The 24,020-nt window shown below is 31.8% G+C and overlaps 1 protein-coding gene across 1 annotated transcript; it reads left to right on the top strand.

The window, feature by feature from the left end:
* Positions 1–529: 529 nt before the first annotated feature.
* Positions 530–11,775, top strand: LOC111003047 (sodium-coupled monocarboxylate transporter 1). Its single transcript, XM_045628082.1, has 10 exons — positions 530–809; positions 2,183–2,307; positions 2,769–2,921; positions 3,838–4,057; positions 5,151–5,421; positions 5,814–5,902; positions 6,144–6,252; positions 6,689–6,850; positions 7,621–7,802; positions 11,476–11,775. Exons 1-10 carry the CDS (start codon positions 610–612, stop codon positions 11,768–11,770), a joined length of 1,806 nt encoding a protein of 601 aa, XP_045484038.1. The 5' UTR covers positions 530–609; the 3' UTR covers positions 11,771–11,775.
* The last annotated feature ends 12,245 nt before the right edge of the window (positions 11,776–24,020 follow it).

Raw genomic sequence — 24,020 nt, 5'->3', positions numbered from 1 at the left:
ACTATACAACGTGCAAATCCTACTGTTTGTATTGGTAATAAGTATTTATTGTTGCAATATTTACTTTAAATTTCAAAATAATATTCAAGTTACGATTGAAGTGCAATAAATTTAATAATTGATTAATAATAAATTCAAAACACATTCACTCAAATTAAGAAATTCTGAAAAATGTGTAGAAACAAATATATAAGAAATACGTCTGTATATGCTATTGCTAAATACATACAATTTAAAATAGAACGGGCCATCCAACAGATATGATATGTACTTATATATATATTTTTTTAAATGCCAGTTTTCGCTCGAAATTCACTTATTGTTATTAATATATTCACATCAACATTAGTGTTTAAAACAGATTTCCGTATTATCATTAAATTTTCGCAAGCTGTGATAATTAAAACCATTCCAAGAACACCATAAACAATCACACAAAGAGACTTATTTGCTAAAACAATTCAAGATAAATCTTGTTCAGCTTATTTGATGTCAGATTGAAGAGATCCACTTTTATCTTAACAATTATCTGCTAATGTCGTTAGTTTTATCTGTTATCTGGTATTTGTAACTAGATAATTACCGAAGAAAGTACTGAACTGCTGTGATATGAGGAACAATACAGTAACCGCGTCGCCCATTTATTTTAATATAGCCGAATATTGTTTGTTTGGTATAACATTATGTGTTGTTATCGGTGTAATTATTTATTTTATGTTTGTTAACCGAAAATATAATACAGTGTCTGGATTCCTTTTTGGCGGGAAGAATATGTCAACTGTTTCCGTTTCGTTCGCGTTAATTGCAAGGTGAGTGAGAACAGTTATATTTTATTAAATTATTACATTTATTTTTTATCAATGTTATAATAAAATTAAAACATTGATTTAAACTTATTTTGTTTGACTTCAAAGCTGAAATTTTGTGTTAACTAAGACTAAAAAGAGTAGTAGGTACTTATTAAACCAAAAAGACAAATTGTTCCCTTATTATATAAAACAAATTAAAACTTCTAGACGCCTATACACGAAACACCTAAGTCTGAGTTCCCAGATATTACAGGAAAGTAATATACAGTAATACTCCAATGGCGCTACAAACCTAAACGATTTTTTTCTCGGATTGTATCCGTTTCTTCGATTATATTAACTTGATACACAAGTAGGTGATGAGTCACGTCATGCATTTTTGGTCTGGGCAGGCGAACTTTCTCACCATGTTTGCTCTTACTGTAGGAGTAAGTACTTATTGTGCACAAGAATAAATGGGACAGCCGTAATTCGAGGCACAGCCTCGGGGCCCTTATACCTGATCCTCATTCTCTGCTCTACTGCAGGAAATTAACAATAAGTAACTTTATTGCCAGAGAAATCTTAGAGTCATTAATAATCAAGACATTGCGTATGGACTTCCACGTATGTCAAATTGAATTCGATAACTAAGTTATTCGGTTCTAGCTCTAAGTTTTGACTCTGAATATCACCGTTCTACGCCCAGCGCGCGATTCTCAATTCGGTGTCAGTGCATCGATGAATTATTTATCTATGTGCGCAATTCTTACATAGTTAAGTAAACTAAAGCAAAACATCTCGGAAACTAATCCGTCATATATTTAAAAATACATGTCATGTACAGGCACAGAAAAATAAACAGAAAGATAAAGAAATTTGTAGCCAACACCGAGGAGTGGATTATTGTGGCAAATACAAAACTTGTGACTAATAGTTCGGGGAAAAAGTTTGTTTGCATTTTTTAAGAGAATTCATAACATTTTTTAATATAGTTTATTTACATTTAACTAAAGTATGTAGGTACCATTTTATTAGGTAACTTTTTGCCATCTTGTATATTATGATCCATCATGCTATAGAAACTTTGGAGCTTCTGATTAAAATACCGCTACAATTGGTTTTGGCAGTCCACTCGTAATGTCAAGCATAAAGAGCTATCTGAAAGTGCAAGGTCTATACGGCGGATACATTAACACCTCCCAGCCAAGCTCTCTTAATTTTTACTGAGTGACTAACGGATTACATGTTCATATATACTTACTATAATGCAACAACACTTTTTCCTCGACATATTTGACAGCCTTTCGAAACTATTTATCTTCAAATTATACCAAAAAGTGCATAAGACATTTACATAGTTTTCTAAATATATATTGCATAATTCTTTTCAGCCATTTAACGAGTATAACGCTTCTCGGCGTACCAGTGGAAATATATTTACGAGGCACACAGTACTGGGCGTCCACATTATCTCTTATCGTAGTGACACTCTTAACAGCTGTCATTTATTTACCAGGTAAACTACACGTGTAATAACTATTGTAATCTGATATTTGAATTGTCGTTTTATTACTGAACATATTTTGGTACAAAAACTTCGCACCAAAAACCGTGGCGAGACTGAATCTTAGCGATTCCCATTTTATGATTATTTTTGTTTGGGGGTCGTCAATTATCATAGTTGCAAATCCTTGGTGATTGATTGATGATCCACTTGCCCAATGATAGGTCTTAATATCAACCTATAAGAAAGAGAAATGTATTATTGTTTTAACATTATAAAATCAATGGATATTTTATCAAATCCATAATTTTTTTTTCAAACCATATCGACCGGATTCGACTTTAGTCCTTGAAGAGAAGAGCACAGCAATTCTTAAAAGGTCAGCAACGAACTTGCCAGCCCTCCGGAAATGTGTGTTAGCTGAGACAATTGCCCCATTTGCCCCCTTTTATATACAATTGTTTTTGTTTCAGTATTTCACAAGTTGCAGTTATCGTCGAGTTTTGAATATCTAGAAATAAGATTTTCTACACACACTCGGACAATTGCTGCCGTTTTATACGTAATAAGTAAACTAATGTTGCTTCCAATTGTACCCTATGTACCTCTTATGGCTTTTAGACTAGGTAAGTGTAAGTCACAGATTAAAATATTGATATAAACACTACTGAGAGCAGTTTTAAAGGCTTTTATTGAGGTTGAGCAGTGTTGGCGTAGTGGCTTCGTGCGACTCTCATCCTTCATCGACTCGATCCCCGGATGTGCACCAATGGACTTTCTTTCTATATGCGTATTGAACACTCGCTCGAACGGTGAAGGAAAACATCGCGGTGAGGACAGCGGCTTGACTTAGACCCAAAAGTCCACTGCGTGCGTCAGGCTCGGGATGCTGATCACCTACTTGCCTATTAAATTAACAAATGTTCACGAAACATATACAGAATTCTAGAACCTAGACCTAAAAAGTTGTAGCCTTTTATTTCATTACCTATTGAGTTTATTTAAGTGAGTTCTACAAAATTAAATATTCTGGGAAGTGTTTGAGAGACATTGACGTAGCATAGTTTCATATAACATATTATATTCGCCTATTTTATAAAAGTATATAGTATTTGTGTGATTTAATGTATGTAATTTAATATTCATAAGAAATACGTAAAAAACTTAACGTTTGTTTATTGTCTACAGGTTTGGTACGTTATAAACTTTAGTGACGCCATCTTGTCTAGCCAAGCATGTTCGCGGGTTTTACAGAAACATAAAAATGTTGTATTGAAAATCAAAGTTCTTTAAACATTATATTCAAATATTATTGTTTAATTTGAGAATACAGTATTTATGTGATTTAATATATGTAATTTAATAATGATTATTAATACTTAAGTAAAAAACTGAACGTTTGTTTATTTTTTGGTACGTTATAGACTATAGCGACGCCATCTTGTCTAGACAAGCATTTTCGCGGGTTTTACAAAAACATTAAACATTTTGTAACGAAAAGTTCTTTAAAAAATGTACCCAAATATTATTCTTTAATTTCAGTAACAAATCCTTTAGCAAGCCGAATTACAGCAGTCACGTGCGTTGCATGTTCAACTTTTATAGCCATGGAGGGCCTCAGAGCGGTGGTCAGCATCGGAATTGTTACAACATTCCTTGCATTGGCTGGAACCGCTTTGCCAAGCAGCTTGGCCTTGTTACCTATGGGTTTTAAGAAGATGTGGGAAATCGCAGATCGTGGTGAAAGACTGGTGTTTTATGAGTAAGTGATTTTTAAATTCCTCTGCGTCGCCTTTTGTTGCAACACTAATGGAGTTAGGTATGAATAGGAAGCGTTTTTAATTTATTTTCGCTTGATTTATTTCAATAGACAAAAAAACTTTTTTTATTTCACCCCAGGTTTCTGTAGCCATCTTTACGCTTAACGAATTTGAATGTTGTCTAAGAATAGTTCTTCATATGGAAACATATGTTATATATGTATAATATCAGTGCATCAAATATACGTGCTAATACTAAAGTTAAAGTTCATCCACCTTTTGTAAATTATATAAACGTGTACTTAGATTTGTCAATAGTCATGTTGACAATGGCTTAATTTATCTGACATTCACAAACCTTCAGTATTGAGTAAATGATGACTTTGATGTTTGACTACTTAAATAGAGGTGTTTTTCGTTAAAAAATAAAATTACGTCATACAACATCCGAAATCAGTTAACTTTTTATGTTATAACGCCGAACCGAAGGTAGATAAAATAAATATTTTTTGAAAAATGAAAGAAAAAAATACACTTGAATGATTCCCAGTGATTGGCTGATAGTTGTTGTAGGTATATAAATAATAACTATAGTATATAAATATACCCGCACAATACGAACATATATATTATTATACTTCTATAGTAATAATAACTAAAGTATAAGTTTTACTTTAGTGAAGTATATAAAAATGTTTTCTCTGGCGTGATTTTGATATTGGAATCGTTGAAATTACTGAACCCTAATCGTAAATTTTTTATCTGACCCTAATTATGTTACCTAACATAAGTTAAGTTACATGTATCTATTTTAGGTAAAGATTAAAAGCGTAATAAACAATATCGCACACTTGAAGCTAATGGGAACCCTTTAGTTTTTACGAATAAATTGTATATTTACATTCTCGTTTCTGTCTCTTCATGTCTAATGACATTAGTATCACTTAGATTAACGAATTCTTCAATTAGTCGTTAAAGTTAGTTGTTTGTTAATCCAGACAGACAATTGTGGACGGTAATTACACACACACACACACACACACTTTGTTATAACGATGACATCATCATAGTAAAAAAGACTGTCAATTGTTTCAGCCCCGACCCTGAAATAGCGCATCACACATCATTCTTCGTCGTCACATTGGCACTCAGCACCAACTGGCTTTGGAAAATCGCCCTAAGCCAGTCCTCGCTACAGAAGCTCCTAGCAGTTCCTACAATAAGCAAAGCTAGAATTTGCTTAGCTGTATCATGCTTGGGCGTGATATTGATGAAGCTATTGTCTTGTTTCCTTGGTTTAACACTGTACGCCTGGTTTGCGGGATGCGATCCACTGCTGACTGGACAAATAAAGAAACATGAACAAGTTAGTTTATAATTAAAATTTTAATTTAATATTTAATGTTATCTTTTGTTTCTACTATTAATGAGTGGCTCTACAAGCTTGTAGGTCTGGGCTTCAGATTTGTGTATCTATTTCGTGATCATTTAATAATAGGTAACCAAACTTATGTGCAGGACACACTGGCGTCTGTTAGGGTTTGACGGTTTTCTCATGATGTTTCACCGTACGAGTGAGTGTTCAATGTGTATATATAAAGTCCATTGGTTCACAATCGGGATTCACTCTCAGGGATGAGACAATCTTCAATAAAGATACAATAATATAATAAGTATCGATGTACGTGTACTTTACAGATTAATTTTGTAGCTATACATTTTCTTAAATAAATTACTAATAAAATAATTTATTTTCAGCTTGTACCGCATTTTCTTAATAACCTAGCTACAATGTTTCCGGGAATTTGCGGCATATTTATCATCTCAATATTTAGTGCTACAACTGGGTAAGTTTTTAAGTTATTTTTTTTACATCCAAACAATCAGTAACAAAGAAAAAAATATTTTTGCGACATACAACCCCTGCTACAACAGATCTGAGAGTAAGACAAGTAGAAAAAGATAAGAAGACAAGTACCTACTTAAACATCTTAATCATAAAATTAATAAAAAAAAATAGCATTTAAAAACTTTTTTGTACTGTGCATTCAAATACAAGAAATAATAAAGTTTATAAATGAATTTCAGTTGCATATCGTCTATAATTAATTCGGTGTCAGGAGTAATATTTGAAGAATTTATACGGCCCTGGATGCCTTTAAACACAGGAGAATCAGCGTGCTGTCGAATTATGAAGGTAACGTTTTCATTATAATATCCTGAGCTTTCTTTCTTTAATCCTCGTGAGGATCCTAGAAGTTTCGTAATATCAAAAAGTTTACTTACATTCTGAAAGACCTTGGCAACCTATACAACAATTGTTTATTGTTTTATAGGTAAAATAATTCCAACAAAATCCTACAAAAAAAATCAACATTTATATATATATATATATATATATATATATATATATATATATATATATATATATATATATATATATATATATATATATATATATATACATAATATGGTAATGAATATTATTCGTTTATGTATCTATTATACAGCTTAAGCCGTGTGCCGTGAGCGGTTTTAATAAATTCGTAATACAAAAACAAATACTGATTTTGATCCTGCAGATGTGTTATTATAAAAAGTCCAAAGATGTAAAGTTGTATTAATAATTCCAGTTCCTATGTATCCTGGTGGGCTGTTACTGCGCTGGAGTAGTATGGTCAGCAAAGGAGCTGGATAGGTTGCAGCACGTCGCAACCGGTGTCACTGGAGTCACAGCGGGCACTTTGCTTGGCCTCTATACTTTGGGCATAACGTCTTCTAGAGCTAATTGTTCGGTAACCTACTTATGATATTTCTAACAATTGCATTATTTGGCCAGAGGTAGATTATTTTTGTAATGTAATAATTTTAATTCGGCCTTAGATTTCTGTTTACTGTTTTCTTAATAAATTTAGATGAAGTCATACATTTTTGAATCTTAGAATAGCTCGTTTCTACGCAATGACTTTGTACTTAAATTTTAACATCAAAGAAAACGTTAACTGGAAGTTTAAAATTCAAACAATCTGTCAAAATTTTTATCGCTCTGTTTTTTCAACATGTTAAACATTGAGCGTTGTAAAGCAATTATTTAAACTTTTAAATTAATTATAGCGCCCTCTCTTAACAGAAACTAAAACTAAAAAAATTTACACCATAGCTTATACTTGGTTTTGTTTTATTACATAGTATCACTAAGAGATGTCGCTGTACTTGATAGCACATAAGAAATTAGTTTATAGATTCTCCGCTAGAGAGCAGCATAAAATTTCATCGCATATTAAAAATGAAACTTCATTTATTATTTAAATTTTTATTAATAGATTATTTTGTAAAATACCATTTAGTTACAGCGAACATTATCCATACGACAAAAAACAAAATAAAGGTAATTATGTACGATTTGTTTGTTTTAGTCATATATTATTAGAATTTAAATGCCCATTATGGTTTACCTTGTAAGGACTTTTTAATCTTGTTTGTTTATATTTACGACAAATTTATAAAATTTTTATTCTTTACAAGAAATACTTTCAGGTGTTTAAACTCATAATACCCTTTTCAGGGTGCACTAAGCGGTTGTCTTTTGAGCCTACTACTATGCGGTTGGTTACTCATTGGAGCTGAAAACGCGTTGGCTACGGGGGCATTGACCTTTCAGCGGAAGCAACTCCTCACTTCCGGCTGCGGGAAAGCCAACTTTACGCACATTTTGATAAATACGACGACTATCATGCAGACAATTACGTAAGTGATATTTTATATTTTTTCATAGACGTTTACGCATCTTTTTTATTATGGTTGCTTAAAGTAAAATATTATATTTGCATCTTGGTGCCTAAAGGATACCGCTATTTTACCACCACAGTACACAGTCCGTTACTTAGTAGCGAAATAGATAGGAGAAAAATAAAACAAACAATACAAGAAAAAAAGGATTGTGTGGTTTTATGAAACCACGGCAAAAGTCAAACTTTTTTCACATTATAGACATTTAACTAAGCATTTTTGGAATAATATTCCATTAAGGGTATAAAATCGCTTAATGAATCTTAATTTTATACGAGAAAATGTGAATGATAATGGGAAAACTAATAAAAGCAGACTAAGTCTCCAACTAATATTGTTATTGAATGCTGTACTCTTAGAGAGTACGACATACATAATACTTAACAATTATTTAGATTATATACACATATTAAAATAGCGTGGAGCACTGGAACAAAATATGAATGATAGTCTATACACTACACGGTCGGCTACTGCGAACTATAGGGACCGCCGTTTTGTCTTTGGCTGCTATGACGAGCGCCTTACACTTTATCCCTATTCCGCGGCCGATCGTCACGCGACATGCGCCACACAGACCAAAAAGTTTGAGACGATATACGCAATAGCAGATTGAAAACTTTTTAAAATTATACCTACACTTAATAAATTACAACTCTCCTGAATGGCGGAATATTTTGTACTGGAGAGTGTTTTGATATTTTATGAATAAGTTTGAATGTAAGAAAAAATAATGTAATACATAAGTCACCCTAATATTAGATGAGAAAGAATATACGAGAACCTATAATTACGCTAAAGATCATGTTTTTACGTTATTTTTTAAGAAATCGTGGGAAAACGAGTGTCAGACAAAAGGCTGAACTTGTGTATGAAACAAAAAAAAGGTACACAGAAACGCATGCAATCTGAGGTTCGTTTTTGCGCCAATAAAATAAATCACGATACGGCATGAAAAACCGCACAATTTAGTGGATAGATAAAAGCTGAATTGGACTAATTATTGCAATAAATTAGGTGTTCATGTGTAAATACGTTGCTCGTGTTTAATGACGCATTCAATTGTGGCAAAAATAGTGCAAAATTATTCATAAATTTACATTTCAAAGCGATTTGCTCAATTTGGCGCAAAACTCGCGCATATGACTCCTAACAAACATGAAACTTAGTCATCGTAGGACCATCAGAAAAATCTCTGTTTCACGCAAAAAATATGCATAATTTAGCTTTTTTTAAAGTCCAAATTCCCATGGCCTGAGGCAGGACTTTTCTGGGTCTGTTTTTTTTTTATTGCAATAGTTAAAACTTTATGCCATGACAAGCTACACGCGAGAAAAAATAAACAAAGATATATTAACATATTAAATCTAAATATTATTATTAATTATGAAAGAAAATTATATATTATAATGCAATAAAGCAAATGGCAGAAGATTTAGGTCGGAAAAGGAACATGTAGTCAGTAAGGAATTCAGAAAGGAGGTCATTACGAACAAGAATATAAAATTTACGTTACTCACAAATATTACTACATTAAGAAGCCTAAAGACTAAAGGGACAATTACAAGAACTATAACTTTAACGAACATTGGTTTACTGCGGATCCTGGGTTGAAATTCAGCATAAAGTTTGTCTTTGAACTGGCTGCTTCACTACCAAACATCATACGTCAATTTTTATGTTAGACAAATAGAATAATTATGAGTAAAGGTACGAAATTAAAGAGAAAATATAAACTGAAGGAATTTGGAGGAAACAGTAATGTAAATTACTTCTAAAAGTTTTTATTACTGGAATGCTCTTGCTTACGGTACAGAGATGTATAGCTCCAGTGCCCTGAGATACATTGAATATATCAAGTTTATTTTTTTAAATTATAACATGTATTCGTTATATAGAAAATTGTGTACATCTAAAGTCGTATTTAATTTATATCACAATCAAGTTGAACTCAACCAAGGTCTTGTCGACCGAATATTTTATCTAAAAGTATGGTTATATTATATGAAGCTGAAAAAGTTATTGAGATTGTTTTTATCATTACCGATGGCTCCTCGGAGCTATGCTTAATGTACGTTAACTAAGTCATGGACACATTTTTGAGTAATTTCGTGGTTATTAGACAATTTGATAATTGCACAAAGCGTATATTTTCGGAGTTTAACAAACCTTCCAATGGTCTTAGTAGTAAGAACAATAGACAGCCGTGTCGATCCCGGCCGTGGACCGACAATAGACTTTATTTCCATGTGCGCATTTAATACTCACTCGCTTCATGTAAGGTGAAGGAATACATCGTTAGGAAACTGACATGCCTTAGATTAAAAAATTCAACGGCTTGTGTTAGGCATAGAAGGCACCTACTAGATACAGAAATCTAAGACCGCGAGCTGAAAGGTTACAGCGCCATTGTTTAGTTGAAGAACTAATACCTACAGCCTTATTACGTAAAAGCGGTGACAGCTCGATATTTGTTACCCTGGTTGCCATTTTTTGTAAAAAATAAATTTTACAAAGGTTTAATTTTCTTCTGTTAACGTAAGGATAAATTATTCCAACGTCATACAAATAGAAGAAAGTCTCAGCAAAAACCATGTTCTAAGTTTAAAAAGCGATCAACCGGCCAAAGTTTTAATCTTTGCCTGGCAACTTGGGTAATATAAGCTTAAACCGAACTTTTATCCCCACTTATTAAAACTTCCATATTACTATTACTTGATTTGAACAGTTTTATGACTTTTTCTTTGATACTTTAAACTTTTATGGTTATGTTTTGATTTATAGTTCTATTGACTGTGGACGTACCTTTGTAACTAAGGGGTAGGTACACTGAGGTACACTTAATTTATGGTTTTTAAAGTGAAACAAAAGTGAGGGTAAAAATTTTACGGAACGTCACGAATATATGCAGCGTTTTTGTCCAAAAAGGGAGTGAACGATTGAGACCGTTTGATAGAGAGTGAGAGAAGGAGACCGAGAAAAAATATTTCACTTTTTTTTGTAGGTTTAGTATAACTTTTATTCTAGACATGGGAACTCCGCGGTTTTTAGATTAGATTTAGATTAGATGTCTAGTCAACACAATTGAAGCCTAGGCCAGAACTCTTCGCTTTTTCTCAGCAGAGCTTACTTGTTTGATGAAAGTTACATTGTTTTTTAATGTTTCTAAATAGGTGAAAAAATTGCCAATCTTCATCAGAGGTATGCTTTGCTGAGAGAAAGCGAAGAGTTTTGACTAAGGCTTTAACTGTTTTGCTTAGATATGCGATAGAGCTAATAGAAAACTTGGAGTCCCATCCAATGGAATGGAATCCTATGTCCGTACAATATATATATTTTTTAATTTAGTAAAAAGTTAAAAAACATACAATAAAAAGTTTTTTTTTTATAATTACACCTTTTTATTTTTGGATTTAAATGATAGGGTACTATTGAAATTGAATTGGTTGTTTAAATGAGATGACGGGATCGGGAAGCTAGCAGAGCATTTTCAGAATTCTTTCTAAAACTATCAGGACTATTGTGTTTGCTGCCAGAATTTGAATTTTTGAGTTCTGCTGGTAGGTGCTCTGCTAACTTCACAGACACATGAAATGTCGAGTATTAATCAAAATTTATTTTTATATTCCAGCCCGCTACCATCAAAGCCACTTCAGTCTCTCTTCAGAATATCCTTTACATACTGCCCCTTCGCAGGAGCCATCACCGTGCTCCTCATCGGTATACCCATGAGCTACCTCACGGGCAAGTCAAAGACTGACTCCATCAATCCAGACGTCTTTTGTCCCCTCACTCAAAGCTTCCTCCATAAGATGCCAAGCAGAAGCCGTTCAGAGTCTTTAGATTTAAGTACTCCAGATAATCAGGAGGTCTATATGGCACTCGATGAGGCCTTGAAACATTTGAAAGAAGTAATAAATAGGTAGTTGAATTTGGATTTTTATTTACTTATACCATAAAAAATTGTTTCTAAAATATAATAGATATATAAATAAATGTTAAGAAAAGGATATAAACAATATTGTTTTATGATATGTTATATGTGTAAGTGTATATTATAATATTTTAATACTACTGCACTTATTTATAAAGTCATTATACGTATGCATCTCATCAATGATTATGGTTTTTCAAAGCTTAAAAGCAAAATAAATAAAAATTCATCGACATCACAAAATTTAGACAATGTTTTTTTTATAAAAGACCATAATTCATTAGGTGAGCCTCCTAAGCCGAAACGGGAGGAGACTCACCACTCATAAAAGCATGTTCCCTATGGCTGTGTACCTTAAACCCTCGCTGTATTGGGATACTTATTTCTTGAGCGAGGAACGCACTAGCTCTGGGGTCAGCGGTACTATCTACCAGGCGCCAACTTAAATCTTTAATTAGCGCCTGTGCCATTGAACCCCACGGTCCCCACTTCGAAAGAAACAAACTGTTATATTAGAGCCACCTGCTCTGTGGCCGCCCCAGCATTTTCCTAGTCCAAGCGAGGTGAAATGGGGCTAACATGTCCAAACAAGAAAACAACGAAGGGACTAATGTGTCTGTGTTGTGTTAATGTAGGTTAAAAAAATTATAAATACTGTATATTTGATTATTATGATTACTAATAAAAGTTATTTATTGAGTGTTCATTACAACTACGTACATTCGCATTATGAACCAAACGAATATTTCTCCCATATTTAACCCAACAAAATAAGTGTAAAATCCATTCAATAATCCGCGCGACATACGATTTCACAGCTCGATGCCATACAAATTTCCATGTCATCTTCCATTATTCATAACTCCAATGATATATTGCGTTTAAGTCGGTTACCTGACCCTGTCCTCATAAACATTCCCATTCGTCATTTTTCCTCGCTTTCATCTTATCAGCGCTAATCTTCATACGAAAGTGATGAAAATTGATGGAGTTTCAACGAATAAAAGCCGACGTTGATACGCTTTGTGAGCCTAACTAGGGTTCAAATAATCTTTGTGGGTAATAAAATTTCAAAGCCTTTGGCATGTAAATTTTTAGTAACGAGACAGTATAATATACTAGCGCACAACAGTATTTGGATAAAAACCTGTCATTTCGAATTGTATGTTTTGGTTTTGATTCCCGGCGAAAATAGTTTCGCGTGCGTGAGCACGAAATGACAAATTAGCGTATAACTACTTTTAAATAGTTACTAATCCTATAGAACAGTGATTCCTATCCTTTTTGTGCCATGCGTGAAGCCTTTCTATACTTTCTTACGCCCCCGCATTTAAAAATTAATTGTTGACTTAAAAAACTTAAATAAAAGAAGACATACTATAAACTTATTTACAACACACAGTAAGTATATTTTCAAAACAATTAAAAACGTCGAGTTCATTTTCGAATTGCCTTAACTTAACAATCTAACTAACCACCCCTGTGGGGCCCTCACCCCAGGCAAACAGATATAGAGGATACGAAAGAAATATAAATAGCATTACACGTTGAAAATATTTAAGCCAAGAAAATGTCTAGATTCTTTATCCCAGAATTCTTTCTTTCTATCTTTTTATTAATTTCTCTATGTATCATGTCCGGAACAAACAGATAAAATACGATTGTTTATTGTATAGGGTTTATTCGCCAAGTAGATTCGTTTCCAAGAACGATGAACTTTTATTAATCTTTTACTGCCGGGGTACAAAACAACTCAACTCCAGGCTAAAGCCCATTGTACACTAACGACCGCAACAAGCGAATAAAAATTGTACAGCAAACGAGGAGATATCAGAACTTTTATTTGTATATGGCTATTGGTTAGCTCTTATATCGGTTTGCATATATCAATAGGAAGCGAACTCTACAAAATCGAAAATACTTACTAACAATTATCAGAAGATCAAGAAAGTCAAAATGGATTTGTTTATTTCTTCAAGAATGTTTTCAGCAAACCACCAAAAAGGGTACATTTATTACGAAACATTTTGTTTTTTGTTTGCTTCGAAATGTAGTAAATTAAGGAAGCAATACTTCTTGCTTAAGTGCGTCCCCATTTATTTAGGCACACAACATATACCCGCAACTGAGTTTCTTCATCGGACGTCAAGGCTGAATACAAAATACCATCCGTATTACCTCGACGCTCTAAAATAAATGGTTTCTTAAGGCAGTTTTTGCCGTGCACCACCATTATGTGTAACCACCTGCGTACTGAAATATTTCCAATGCGAATTGGTAATAATTAAACTTAGGGTCCTTCTAGAAAAAACGCACCATTTATTAAAAGGCCGGAAATGCACTTACAAGCCTTCTAGCAATGTTAGTGCCCATGGGCTATTATATCACTTCACATCAGGTAAGCCTCCTGCCCGTTTTCCCCCTGTTAAATTAAAAACAAATAATAAAAAAAACAAATTATGCAACAATTATTGCGAATGTAGCGACATCTATCTACGGCTACAAATAACTTATTGATTGATGATATTGATAATAGGACCTCCGTGCTGACTAGTGAGTGGGTATTCTAATCTAGGAATCTTCCTTTATTTAGGAGGAACTGATGATCATTTATAGTATATTTATGTAGATATATATAAATCCTCTTTCATACATCATTTCATACATCGTATTTACTATAGTTTACATTATTATGATGGGGTTAGGTTCACTTTGAACACGCGATATGCTTTCATTGACAATTTATGGTTAAGCTTTTATCAAAGTCAAACTCAAACTCAAAAATATCTTTATTCATATAGGTATACATGTACACTTATGAAAGTAAAAAAAATTAAATAAATTGTAAATTTACATTTACAACCACTTCGCAAGTCAAGGGCGTAGAGCAGGTAAGAAGAACTGGCAAGAAACTTTCCACCACTCTTTTCAATCGCCAAGTTTTTAATTTAATACAAATCTCCCAAAAAAATATTGTCTCCCCTAGTGAACAACGGGCATTAAATAAGGCGAGTATCAACAGTGCGTGCTGGGTTTTAGACATGGCACATTAATTCCTAGACCGCAGCCTACTGTCTCGAGTACTAGCTTTATGTAGAAAAAGAACCTAACTTTCAAACGAACACATGGGATTTTACGCCTTTCATCTGTAGGGTTAAAAGCGAAAATCGTGTTTCAGTTGGAATTTTTATCGAAAATATAAGCTTTTCGCGCCACTGTGGTTTTTTAAAGTATTGTTTTGTCTCTGCTTTAATAGTAAGAAATATTTGGATTATTTCCTGGTGTTAAGTTTAAGAACTTATTCGAACTATAAGATTAAATTAGTTAAATTGTGAGAATGATAAGGGAAAAACATTAATGTAATTTATGAATAAATGTACTGTACTTTTAACGTTATATACAGGAATAATCTTCCTATAAACTTAAATTATGCAACGAATGATTTTACAATCTTTTATTTCCAAAAGAGTTTAAATCTATTTTTTCTATATCAGAAATGGAAATGTTGGCTTATACGTGCGATTCTCATGGTCAAAGGTTCGAACCCTGTGCACTTATGTACTTTTCTGTCTATATCGTGAAAACATCGTATCGGGTAAACCGGTGTGTCTATGAAATCAAAATCCTTAAAAGGCGGATATAATCCGAGGCCCTGAACTTTTCGGTTTGTAGTGCCACTGAAACAAAATTATTCATTACAGTAGTAATAGTAAGTATTTCATTCGAATCCTAATTGTAAAGGTAAATGTTTGTTAACGAACAAGATGATAAAATCCATTATCAAAATGTGACTCAAACCTTTTAAAAGACAATTATTTTCATATTAAAAATAGTTTTTATCTAACTGTATAAAATTATATCATCAATGCGAAAAGATAAGTATAAGTATGGGTTATAAATTTTATTTTAAGATAACCTCGCAATTCGCATTTTAAATTGTTACTTAAGGAATACTAAAATTTAGAATAGATTTGATAAAAATAATCACACCATTCTTAGGAAATTTGCCATTAGACAAGAGTTATATGTAATACTTTTTTGCTCTCAAAAATAAAATTCTTCAATTTCTTCAACGTTTTGCTTGCCCTTAAAAATGTTCCCTTGAAATTTATCTCTTCCACTTACAGCTTCCAAGAGCTATAATTTCCAAAATTTTGCAATAACTTAATTATCATTTACATATTTTTTAGATCATGTACATTAACTTAAAGCATCCTGTGTTTGCCATTGAGTTTATTGTAATGCCCGTTGGCAAAATATCTTAATATATATATTTCTTGTGTGCGTGTGTATGTGACTGAACTCCTCCTAAACGACTGGACCGATTTAGACGAAATTTTTTGTGTGTGTTCAAGGGGATCTGGGAATGGTTTAGATTCACAATTTTGTCCGCTGGACAATGTTTTTTTAATTAATTTATTTATTTATTAGTTGTTGTTGATTTTGGAATGTTTTACATTGGATCCGACAGACGGCGCTACCATCGCAGTGTCAAATTTTAAATAATATTCGAATTTTAATTTTAGTCTGTCCCGAAATTTAAAAAAAGTTTTGTTATCATTGTGTTATATCGTGTGTGACCATGTGCTGGATCGTTAGATATTGTCATAACATTTGAATAATAATTTTCATCAAAATGGCTTATTAAAAATTGAAATTTTGAAATTAAAGACGTGTAGACAGGACAACGTCTGTCGGATCCGCTAGTATTATATAAATATAATAATTTGACATTACAGTCAATTCGTAGCTCATATTATGTTTTTGAAAGAAAGAAGCTTCTTATAAAAATTGACTTTGGTTCTACACGTCTGTTTCACAATAGCATATTAAGGTAAGATTTCCTAGTCTCAACCTACCGATGCTAATCCAATTAGTAGCAGTATCACATTGCTTGCTACACGCTCTTGACAACACTATCCTACACTCGCGAACAGTTAATTTAGAACATTAACTATTTATCCAAATCAAACAATCTAAATGCAGGTAAGGCAGTTATTTGAATATGATTAAAAAGTCATGCTTTTCGTTCAATATTAAGGTATGTTTGGCATTGTATCTCTCCTTTGCGAAAAGGGCATTGATAAAGGTGTGTATCAACAGCATGCTGTGTTCAAATAGTTAAGAACCTCTTTCCGTCAAGTTGTATTTATTTTGTGATTGAATTGAATGGGACCAATAAAATAAATATGCGAGATTATACTTTGGTTGTATTTTTTTTTTATTATGAATGCTAAGCGAAATAAAAATTATCCATCTACAAAAATAAACAGTTAATAACTATAATAGAATCGAAAAGTATATAATATACTTTGTTAAAGTTCCATACCTGATACGTCATATATCATTAATGTTATTAAGAATATTAGGTATGAAATTAATCAATACTAGAATTATATATACAGGAAGTATAAAATTAACTGACAATTAACTTTATTTATTTTAGCTTGATTTATTTAAATTAAATAAAAACAGACATTGAAAATGCAAAAAAAAACTTCTATAATGTTAGCAGATTTATTTGTAGAACATCCCTATACACATTGATGTAGTTTTGTTTTGTGGCAGCAGAATAATTTCATGTTTTGGAGTTCCGACTCGGGGTAGACCAACGTACAATTGCCCAGTTGCCCAATTGTAGAATTTTGCTTGAAATCATTACAAATATCGGTACCAAATAATAGAAGTATCCTGGTTATAACATTTGTATAGATATTTAAAATTAGTATACGACTTCCGAAGACGATTTCTGATCTGCGCTTCTATTTTATATTAACAAGAATCAGTATATCTTGTGATAATAATTACATCAGTTATGTTTTACAAAGCGAGTGTGGACGGTGAGGGCGGGCTGGAAGCCCTAATTGTCTGCATTCAGAATGTATTTGGAAAAGGGCGGTTAAAAAGTACTCACCCGACTGTGAGTAATAGTCCGTAGCAGTAGCGATCTTTAAAATAAATAAACTACACAACGTAATAAATATATGGAATAAATCTAACGTAAACGTACGAGACAATTTAGAACTAGTCTTAAATTTAGTGTAAGTGAGTTTATATTCATGCAGGATCGAACCGGCGAGACACATACGTCACGTTCGTACTGAATTTCAACGATAAGTAACTGCCTTTCATTGTTGTTTATTGAAGGATGGTTAACATTGTATTTTGTTCTACGAAACATGCTTAATTGGTGACAATAAAGAATATATGGTAAAGAACTAAGCAGTAATAAGAACTCACTTTGTATTTTATTCAGCTAGCGAGTTTCTTAAAATGATGATTCGAATCGTTTTCCTGTAGTATTATCTAACTTCATACATCCTTAATTTTGTTTGTAGATGTTATAAATAATTCAAATCCCTGTTGTACACCAAAATATAATACTATTGACATCATCTCATATAAAATGAAATTCAGCCCACTTCTAGATGTTCTCTGATGGACAAATCTTTGTTTTTAATTTATTTTTTAATCCTTATTACTCAATATGTCATATGGAACATGGTGTAGTGGTTGCAGCTCCTTACAAACATTGTGTAAAAAAAAACTTGGCGATTAAAAAGAGTGGCGGAGAGTTTATTGCCAGTTCTTCTCTTCCGTTCTACGCCCTTGATTTGAGAACTGGCAGTAAATGTAAAATTAAATTCATTTAATATTTCTTTTTTTTTGACGTTCATAAGTGTACATTGTTACCTACATGAATAAATAAATTTTGAATTTGAATTTGAATTCTCCACGTTCCTGTCTACCAGACATCTTAAACGTACTCTGTTTCACGTTTCTCACATCAACACGCAGCACGGTTTTGTGATGCGCAGCACAGACATGCAACGACGGATCGCCAAATATGCTTAATAATATTGAGAATATCCATAGCGCTAAATAACCTGCATGATTGGGACGTCCCACAAACACACCCTCATATACATACCTTCACTTTCACACCATCACACAACAGATTCGAAATTACTTAGTTAAATGTATTTATACATTTTTATCGATTTTTCCTTTCTTAAATTTTTTATCTTTTTTAGATATATATAAAGATATAATCTAAAATAAAATAATATTAAAATAGATTATTAATTATCTATTTGGTTTTTACAAATGTTAAATTAGTTTTATTTATTTATTTATTTAGTACTCCTACAGCTAACATACATTATACATAATTACATACAAATACACTGAGAATATGGAATACATAATACATTTAACAATAAAAAGATTTATAAAAGGGAACAAACAAACAAAAATTGTTTAATACATTTGACTAATTGTAATTTAATTTATTTAACTAAGCTAAGCTAAGCTTTGTTTGTTAATATGTGGAATAGACACTAGTTTTGTTTGTCTATGTATGTGTCAGTCATTTTTGATTGATTGATTATTATAAAATAAATAGGATAAAAGTGATTTTCAACTGAAATAGTAAACTCCAAATGTTGTTTCTTAAAATAAATATTTTTGCAACACATTTGAGTTTTACTCCCTTATATATATGATACTAGCGGATCCGTTGTCCTGTCTACACGTCTTTAATTTCAAAATTTCAATTTTTAATAAGCCATTTTGATGAAAATTATTATTCAAATGTTATGACAATATCTAACGATCCAGCACATGGTCACACACGATATAACACAATAATAACAAAACTTTTTTTAAATTTCGGGACAGACTAAAATTAAAATTCGAATATTATTTAAAATTTGACACTGCGATGGTAGCGCCGTCTGTCGGATCCAATGTAAAACATTCCAAAATCAACAACAACTAATAAATTGAAAATTAATTAAAAAAACATTGTCCAGCGGACAAAATTGTGAATCTAAACCATTCCCAGATCCCCTTGAACACACACAAAAAATTTCGTCTAAATCGGTCCAGTCGTTTAGGAGGAGTTCAGTCACATACACACGCACACAAGAAATATATATATTAAGATATATCATTTTAGCTATATCTATAGTATAATTGAATTTAATATATAATTTATGTCAACTGTACAATTACTAACTATGTGTTTCAATGTGCATAAAATAAACCATGTGTACGCATGGATACATGACAACGCGTAAAAGCATTTTTATTTTAATAAACCAAATCGTTTTGCCAACGACACCATTTTAAATCCACCGATGTATGTATGCATGGATGGGTTAATATTGTACTGCGATTCGGTAATTATTGGTAATAACTGAGTTTCAAAATTACGCATTTTATGCTATTTACACCTCTGTATTGTGTATTTTTTTCGGCTCAACTACAATTACATCAAATAGTAAAATAACTATTGTGATTTAAGTACTTAAGATTAGTATTTAGTTTTTATTTCGATTTTGTAATTTGTAATCTTTAGTTTGAAAGGCCTTTAGAGCATTTGGGGCTACAGCCCTGGGGCCTTCTTTAAAAAATCGCGTCCACAATCGGCTTAGTTAAATAAAAGTTAGTATTAGTAATCACTATGAAATAAACCTCTCTAATGATATATCCGTTTGTTGAAATCCTAAAAAAATACTTCGTTTCACAATTTATTATTGATTAAAAGACTCGACTATTTTTTTTATTTGGATAATAATTTCCGCCATTCCTTTGTTGTCCTGAGGTCTTCAGACCTATAAATCAGGCCCTGTTAGTTTGACTTACGTTTGTAAGCGATAAGACCTGGTGTCTCCTAAATGTCTGTTATCTGAATGCATATGTAACGCAACAACGTGATATAAATAAAAATAAATCAATCAACCAATGAAAGAGATATGCCGCTATTACGAAAGTATAACGGTGGAATACTATTTATTAATATAATTTGAATGTAAGTTTAGACTTATAAAACCTTTATTTTAAACTAATAAAAATAAATTACTGTACATAAAAACAGAATTTTCTTTAATAAAATTACCATAATTTATTTTACGTAACCGAGGTGTAAACTGGAGCTAAATTATTGTACTTGGAGTCAGGACAAAAACTTAACACAATTATGAAAGTTGAAATGTTAAAAATTTACGCTATTTTGTTTCGTAGATAAAGGTGGTACAGTTTCAATGTGACTTTACATTGCTTCACCGTTTTACTGTGCCTTGGAGTGTACTTCAGTATGTCAATTATACGAAACTTCCTTTGAGCTGATTGTTATATTTAAATTTGTCTTAAGAATTTATTACGTCACGTCATCATACAATAATATCCATTTATTATATATAAATTGGTAAATATTACAGAAAATAATAAAACTATTACAATTTCAGTTTTAGATTCGTCTAGTATTTTTATGCCTATTTTTAGATACTTTTTTATATTGCTTAGCCTACTACCGAATATTAATAAATTCTATTGTATTTAAAAAAAAGTCTTTTTATATACTGTTATAAGATCTATAAGAGCTATAATGAACTAGAAGTTATTCATAGGAAATAAATTAATTTGTTTCTACCCCTTGCAAGTTCCAATACGCGGAGTTTTCATTTTTTTTTACACAAACTCAAATTAAGCACACTCTAAAACCGTTATAGCTGACTGATCTTTAGATATAGATTTAGCAGTGCTAAGCATAAAATAGTGTTATACGATTGATAATTTTCTAAGTGTAAGAGAATACTGTTTATTATACCCAAAATAGAACAAACAAAAATAACGCCAAGAGATTGTAACAGGAAGTAATCTATTTGATAATATGAAAGGACCTTCCAGCTATGATATCACTGTAAGCGTAACTGTTGGATTTATTATTTGATACATATATAAATTCATAATACCGAATATATATAAAACATAATAATAAAATCCTATCAGATCACCAAACACAAAATATCCCCTGGTCACTTTTCTTCTCTTTTATTAATTTTTTTTAACGGAGGCTCACAAGTGCATTTTAGAAATTGATACGCTCTTATCTTGTAGGGCCGTAAGTCGAATTGGTTCGGAAATACTTCAGTGAACTTACATGGTTCGAACTTCTAAACAGCGTTAGATCTCATTTGTGTCACCTAGATCAGATAGTGTAAAATACGTTAAAGACGTTATTTAATGCTTACAAAATCTCTAGTCTTGTCTATTTTAATAAATACTTGTCACAGTCCCAGACAGCGTAATGAAATTCATTTGTCTTTGAAACATTATGTATTCTAATCACGCAGTCTGTATGTTGGCTTTATTTTTTTAATTATTCGCGAAGAATGTTCTTTTAATGTTTTTTGCCATCTGGGGAACATATACCTTAAGTAATTAAATATAATACAGTAGTATTAGTAGTATTAGTAGTAGTTAGTAAAATCTTTATGTCGCTTTTGAATTAACATAAATAAATTTTAGGTTAATAATTTATACCTGGAGGTTCTTAGAGGTCTTTCTCTGTTTCGTTTCCCAATAAGGCCTACCCACCGGGTCGCACTATCGTCAGACAGTCTTGCTGCAATTTAAGTGTAGAGCTTAGTTTAATATAAATATTAAGAAAAAATCAAATTTCTTATTTTATTTAATAGTTTATGTCGTATTTAATAATAATGTAATGATTTCAACAGTACGTGAACAGTAGTCATTTACCTTATTTCTGAAACTAATCGATTATTGAAGTTGCACCGTCTAAATATCATCAGTTAATGCACTATAAGAGTTGAGAGATATAATAGACCATAGACATTTATTATCTTTATAATTTGACAGGCAAACTCTATGCCATCAAAAATACGTATGTTGTAAATATTATTTTTGTCAATTGTTTATACATTTTTAAAATATAGAACTACGTTTTTTGAATACGTCATTGCCATTTGTGTTTCGGTTCAAATTGTAATCGTGACAACCGAGTAAATTTTTTTCAATACCAAGTGCGTAACAAACACTTGACGTTGGCAGGATTCACGAGTGGTTTTTAGTCTGGTGGATATGTGAAATTATTTTCGCTTTTTGTTTAATGTTTTGGAAAAATATTCCTAGGTATAAAGCAGTATATCGTAACTTATAACGTAACTTATTACGATAAGGGATTGTAATTAAAAAAAAAAACAGTTTTTATTAAGTCATGGCCACGTACGACATATTCAGTGGAACGCAAACGAAGAAACCTTTCTGAGATATTGTAGATACAAAATAACGACTAAAAGTGACGAAAAACTGTAATAGGATATTTTATTATTGACTAAAAGTACTAATTATGAATGTTAGATGTAACATATAATAAATCTACGTAGCTATCAGTTAGGATTTTAAACTAGTAATTAACTGACTCCAAAAAACTGAAGGAAGAGGTTATCAAGTCAACTTTTATTTTTTGGACATAATCAAACACATATTCTCTTGGAATGATTCCATAACAAGCAAAATTGTCCATACCACGTTTTTAAATAAATTATAAACAGTTCGTTACATTTAATACTCTTGGAAATACAAGACAAATCAATGAAACAAAAAAAAAAAATTTATGAAGGTTTGGGTCAGTACTATTTAAAAACACGCATTAAGGTAATCTTCCCAAGGCATTTTCTCATAAGCGGCTAGATTTAATAAAAAATACGAAATATATAAAATTCTTTTTCTCCCTTGTCTAAAATATTATATACAAAGATTATATCAATAAAGCAATACAATTTTTCTATTTCATATCTTTAATTAAAAATTGCCTTTTATCGTGGATTAACTCTCGTAAGCACATAATATACCTAGATATAATAATCAAAGCGTTCTTATTCGAGCACTCGAGAAATTGAATTCCGCCGTCGGACAGCATCGTTGATTGCTTTGCCCTGATTCCGCTTTCTGGACCAGACTTCTGATATCATGGACTCCATTTAACTTCCCAGTCTTTTGAACATCTGTAGACATATTCCTCGTTTTAGATAATTGCCTTTAGAAAATTATAGCGTGAAAGAAAAAAAAAGAAAAATTCTAATGTTATGGTGCACTTCAAATTCTTTGGCATTAGTGCATAGAGAGAAATAAAAATATTTATTAAGAATTTTCAAATTTCAAACTACAACCATTCGCACGGTATTGTCTAGGTTTTTAAATTTCGAACGGTTGCAGGACGCCCATAGTTGATGACAAATTGAATTGAACTTTATAATATGTGCATAATATTTTATCTTTGGGCGTGTGGCGGTAAAGGCGCCAAAGCGTATTTCTTCAGACATTGTCATTCAAATAATTTTTTAACAATTTTCATATTTTTTAATAATCTTACGGCTCTTTCTACTAAGGCGTTTGTATTTACAATGTGCTCTTTTAGTGAATTGTGACTTGCT

The sequence above is a fragment of the Pieris rapae genome, chromosome 4 (genome assembly GCF_905147795.1).
Source record: "Pieris rapae chromosome 4, ilPieRapa1.1, whole genome shotgun sequence".
In the NCBI taxonomy this organism is placed as follows: domain Eukaryota; kingdom Metazoa; phylum Arthropoda; class Insecta; order Lepidoptera; family Pieridae; genus Pieris; species Pieris rapae.
This window is presented reverse-complemented; position numbering and strand designations above follow the sequence as displayed.

Excerpts from the sequence above, each read along its gene's own strand:
- LOC111003047 (XM_045628082.1), top strand. The coding sequence starts at position 610 with ATGAGGAACAATACAGTAACCGCGTCGCCCATTTATTTTAATATAGCC. Across the intron at positions 2,308-2,768 it reads AGCTGTCATTTATTTACCAG|TATTTCACAAGTTGCAGTTA; the intron begins GTAAACTACACG and ends TTTTTGTTTCAG. Across the intron at positions 5,903-6,143 it reads ATATTTAGTGCTACAACTGG|TTGCATATCGTCTATAATTA; the intron begins GTAAGTTTTTAA and ends AATGAATTTCAG.